General features: G+C 39.7%; 1 protein-coding gene across 1 annotated transcript in view; it reads right to left on the bottom strand.

The window, feature by feature from the left end:
* Positions 1-388: 388 nt before the first annotated feature.
* Positions 389-5,749, bottom strand: part of KCTD12 (potassium channel tetramerization domain containing 12) — a 6,021-nt gene continuing 660 nt past the window's right edge. Inside the window, exon 2 of the mRNA XM_005871634.2 lies at positions 389-5,749. Within this exon, the coding sequence (XP_005871696.1) occupies positions 5,385-5,749 (365 nt within the window). The 3' untranslated portion in view covers positions 389-5,384.

Raw genomic sequence — 5,749 nt, 5'->3', positions numbered from 1 at the left:
TGTACTTTTTATTAAGACCTATCTCACAGTTTCTATTTCCTTTTCCCTACAAACTTTTAAGAGGTCATCTCTACCTACATTCCCCATGTCCAAAATAATTTGCATATGTTGCAAAGATTGAGGTCAGGGGAAATGTTTGTGAAAAACTTCGCCTCCACATTGAGTACCAAACCACCTTGACAACAGGTGTTCTTGACAATAAACTCTGAGGAAACAGCTTGTTGACTACTGGCCCAGCTGGCCAATTACACAGTGAAGAGTTCTTCTGATGGAAAACGTTAATCATTAGCCCCACAACAATTTGGGAAGCATTTCCAGTATTCAGAGAACCCTTTAAATAAAATCAGACCAGTGTGTAAGCCAATCCATACCCAGGAGCCAAGAGAAATAAAGGAGTGAATGTTTTATTCTTTAGTGTTTAATAGAATATATAACAAGTCACATAATCAATGATTCATTACTCACACACTGGGAGGAAAACAGTATTGAGTATTTCTGTTATACAACTGGTTGTGAACAGGGAGAACAAAAATCTCTAGAGCATTTAGATAGTTGAAGAAATTCTCACTTAAACTTTGGGCATGTCTACAAAGACTTCATCAGTGCCTTTCTAAAAATACAGAGGGATATTTTTCTTGGCTTTCCATTTTGTTAGAAAAGCCTAGTAATCGTATAATCAATTTTTCCCTTTCCCCTTCTCTTTTGAGAAAATGGCTCTATGATATATAAGACAACATTTTCAAAAATTTAATAATTCCAGATAGCTCTGTGGGAATCTTACATTGTTTAGTAGATAAGTTTTTCAGATGCCTGGAAATAATACATAATTTACATCTTCAAAATTAACATCCATGATGAATGTTTTAACCTTTTATCATTAAATGTCACTAATGCTGCTTGTGTGGTCATAAATGAATTGTCATCAGTTATTTTCAATAGTAATAGCAAAATCTGCCTGCCTATAAAGTCACAAAGACAGTTGTATAATAGTTTACATTACAATTAATGTTTACACACGTCAAAATACATGTAAAATTAAAAACTTGGCTTGGGGGGGAAAATCACAAAATGTATAAGGTAACAAGAATTCTTAGTCAACTAGTGTCCATCTTCCTACCACACAAAATGATACTGTAACATAGATATTCTGGTTGAATTTCTTCCAAGTTTCAAGGGCCCCAGTAGAAAAATGTCAATCTTCAAACTTTAATACTCTTAGATTTTTATTATCCAAACTTGTGACAAAGTAAAGTTAACTTCAACATAACTTGTTTCTGGCTCTAGGAAACCCTATTTCAGGTAGTATAGCCAGTGGAAACACAAGAGTATTTTATTTATTTCTCAAGAGACAGATTAGGTCATCTAAGAAAACTAATTCAGTTTTTAAATGACTTACAGTAAGAAAAAAAAAAGAGAGAATTCCAAAGGGTTTACTTTGGTAGGTTTATAATACAAATATTCAGTTTACTATTTTAGAAATTTAAGTCAACTGAGAAAAGTATTTATGATTTAAACTGTAAAAGAAATTCTTAAGGAATTCAACCCCTCCAGTCAACACTTTCTAAATGCTGCAGTATAATTTAGCATTTTTCATGTGGAATACAAAAATGTTTGAATCTTAGGTTAGAATTTACCATAATTTAAAAAGTAAGAAGTTATCAAAGCTTCACCTTACATGGCTTCAATACAATAATAACATTCCATAGAAAATTCCAATGAAAATTGGAATACGTTATGAGCATGGCCAGTTGCCTATTTTGTCTGAGAATTCACAGATTAGGCATTTCCTCAGAGAAGCAATAGGCCCCATATATATGGTTCTGGATTGAAAGAGAAGACAATTTTGGCTTGTATTGTAAATTATCACTTTGTGATCAATACAAAAAGCCAAATACAAACACAAGAACAAAAACAGTACTGAAGAGGAAATAAAAAAAAACATTAAGTCTCACATCTTCAAGGAATATTTTCCACAACATATAATTTGAAAAATTAAGAGTGAATTGGTTCATATTCTACATGTATTAAAAAACAGACAACTTGTTAAACACTAGGCGCAAAAGCATTAAACATGGTACCTGTTTTTTTAACCACCACTGCCAACATGTATTCTTTTTTAAAAAATTTAAAAAAAATTTTAATTTGTTATTAAAATCTAATGTCACTCAGTTGTATTTATGAGTCAAATGGTAATTAAAGCCATTACATATGTAAATGCATGTACAGTGAATCAGGATAATGCAGTCATAATTACCTGAATAATTTATGACATTCTCCCAAGTTATTTGAGTGGTGTCTTCACAGGGTTTATTCAAATCTCAATATTCCATCTAAGCTCACAGGTGACAACCAACAAACACTGCAGCCACTTTGTAGTCCTTCTCTGCCCCAAAGCACACGGAGGGAAGGGCCCGAAAGTGCCCCTGTCAAGTCATCCTTACCTGTTACACTCTCTACTGAATGTAAAATGAGTTTCTTACCCAGCCTTTACTTTGGGCTAAAAGTAGAATGCTCTCTGGTATCCACTCCCAACTTTAGAGGGGACAGTCATCCCTTGAAAAAGAAGTCACTTTACTGTTTCTAACCATTACATTCCCAGTCTTTCAGATAATGAAATGGGGGAGGGGAGCATTACAGGGCAGCAAGGATGGGGGCACAGTAAAATTGGTATGGAATAGTTCAACTCAAAGTTTTACAAGATAAAACTTATGACTTACGTGGCAGAGACAAAACTTTAGCGGTTTCCCATCACTCCTGGAGTTGTGCAGATTTAACAAGGAAAAATCAGAACCTCAGAGTCTTGCCATATGTCGGTGGTTTTATCTGGCCCTCTAAGATGTTCTCAATTATGTGATTTTTGTTGAGTAATCTAACAGAATACCATATGGGCAGAGAAGTCTCTGTGACACTCATATTTGGCCAGAGAGCAACATTCCTAAATCATTTCAGGCTTGAAACAGAGATAAGTTCTGATGCATTACCTAGTCTGAGATCACACTCAACAGGGAAGCAAACACAGCTTCCTGGCTGTCTACTTCCACTTCCCTTAGGATTACTGTCTCTGTATATAAAGCCAACTTTACCTTTCTAAAAATGCAATCACAATAGAAGACCTCAAAACTTTCTCTATCCCAACTAAAAAAAAAAAAAAAATCAATGGATTAAAAATACAGGTACCTTGATTTAAGTAAACAGCTAATCGACATATTAGTATACAACTAATATCCAAGCAAAACAATACGGAGCAAACTCAGTTTTATAATTATGAATTTTTTCCTAACCCAATGTCTCCATTGATAAGGACATAAGAAACTCATCAAAACATGTTGCTTAGTATAAACACCATCTGATGCAAGTTACTGGGGGCAAATACAGGAAATATTACAGCATTAGTGAATGAATTAAAAAACTAAATGATTTGTGTAAAATGTTTATATATGGTATATACATATTGGATCACATGAGTCTAAGAATAAAACAGTTCCAATTCTTAACATCTGTTATGGACCTAGTAAGATACAGTACAAGATTCATTTTTAAAAAGAAGGAAAAATAGCGCTAATTTGAACAGTGAAAAGAGACTCTTACAAAATCTTAAAAAACATACTCCAGAGAAAAATGCTGAAATAAATGAAAAAAGAAAGGCTTCTCAGTCATCACAGAATATTCAAAGGAGCCTCACAGCATGGAAGATAAGGACTCACTTCCTTTCACGTATGGTATAGACGGTATATGCAGTGGGAATTTATTCCATGTTAGAGAAAAGGTATAAGGCAACCAGGTCTCCTTCTGTTTCCGTTGCGTTTACCCAAAACACCATTTTATGGCTCAGCTCACTTTTAACTGCTTGTCTTCATTTTAAAACATTCCCTTTTACAGCTCTCTACAGATGGGCAGCCCTTGGTGTTTCTATTTCTCTGCAGCTCTGTCACTCACAAAGATTCCACCTTCACTTCAAATAATCCACATACAAGAAGTGGCATTTTCTAATTTTCAGGTTTGCCCAGAAGTCAACATTGACTGGGCTTGGGAAAAGTAAGGGTTTTTAATAAGAGATCTTAAGTCTAAGTAATCAAAATCAAACACATTTTGTTTGCTCAAGTAAATAAGATTTTTTTTTAACTCAGGATGTATTATCAACCAGAAAATAAAGTTCAATAACGTAAACCCTACTGGGTAACTCTTTGGTTAGGTTATATGAGTATTAGCAACTTCTAAGTTTAGGACTCAAAACAGTTCAATCAACTGCCAGTGAAGAGTAGATGCTATTCATCTCTATAAAATGCTTTGTGTGTTTTCGTGTACTTTTTTTTCTTAATGTGCATGTACTCAAACGGATGGTACAAACTTCCAACTTACAAATAATAAATGAGTATGTCTGTTCCTCCCTTCCCATCCCTCCTTCTCTCCTTCCTCCCTCCCCACCCCACCCCCCAAGTCTTAAGAGCTACTGCCATTCACTGCAAGAATGCTTGGGCTTTCCTAATCCCCAGGACGTGCATTACTACCCAGCTCCACTGAGTACTGCCGGGGTGACTCCCCCAAAGAGCTTGGTGACTTGGGCTGTCCTGCCCCTGTCAGCTGCAGGACTCTTTCTCCCTCTTGCCAAGAACTGCTGCCATGTCCACCCGTCCAACCACACGGGCTTCCGGCAGTGAGCGGAGGAAAAAGGGTGCCTCCTCAGGCTGGAAGTCACGTTCTCCAAGTAACAAGTTTTAGCCACAGGCGAAGGCCTTTATTTCTGCGTGGAGAAGATATGATCCTTCATTGTGCCAGCACTAGATTCTTCTCCTACATCTACCTGTAACTTTTCGAAACTTTGTTCATTTACAGTCACTGAACTGCCTTCAGGGGATCCTCATTCCAGGTCCAGTCTTTCATCCAGCCTTCTAAAACTCTACCTTTGAAGAGGGCGAAAAACACTGTCCCCAGTGTTATCGATTCTGATCTCCTAAACCTGGAATGAGTCATAAGGGCTTGAGAAGATTTCAAGAAATCTTCTACACGCTGGACAGGGTCCAGTCAAGTTCTGAACAATCCCATCATTCCCAGGTACTTGGTGACTTTGGACCCCACTGCCCCACTAGATCCAGACTGAAGGACAAACTGGGGGAGGGGTGGTCTGAGGCGGGGGGCAGAGGAAGCAAGGGCGGAGGGAGTATATCTGGGCTCTCTCGGTTAAGTGGGGTCCAAAGAAGACGAAAAGGCCGAAAGGGTTTGCGGCTCCAGGTTCTCAAGTGGGGGACGAGGAGGACTAGCCCAGCTACAGGAGGTGGGGAACAGGGGAACAGGAGGGCGTGGGGTGGAAGGGGAGTCTAGAATCCTCTGCCGGGCAGGAAGGAGGGGGAATGGGTGCGCTGGAGTCGGGAGGGGGCCCGGGGGGCTCACTCCCTGCAGAAGACGTACTCGGTGTAGCTGGTCCAGATCTTGTCCTCGCTCTGGTCTGCACTGGCGAAGGCGCAGGTGCCCGTGGAACTGCACGCCACCATGTGGAAGCCCGACTCGGACAGCTTGTCGAAAGCCTGCTCCAGGAAGTTGAACTTGAGGTAATAGCGCGAGGTGTAGCGCTCGGGGGGCCGGTCGGGGTCCCGGCTCTCGTTCAGGGTGTCCCCGAACACCTCCTTGGCCAGCGAGGTCTTGCCGCACACGGTGATGCGCGCCACTCGCCGGAACTTGGCGTCCGCCTGCGCGTCCCGCCCAATCGTGTAGGAGCCGCGGTAGCCGATGGTGATGTAGCCCGAGCGCCGGC

Source organism: Myotis brandtii, unplaced genomic scaffold (genome assembly GCF_000412655.1).
Source record: "Myotis brandtii unplaced genomic scaffold, ASM41265v1 scaffold350, whole genome shotgun sequence".
Classification (NCBI taxonomy): domain Eukaryota; kingdom Metazoa; phylum Chordata; class Mammalia; order Chiroptera; family Vespertilionidae; genus Myotis; species Myotis brandtii.
Note: the sequence above shows the minus strand (reverse complement) of the source record. Positions and strands in the feature narration are given on the sequence as shown.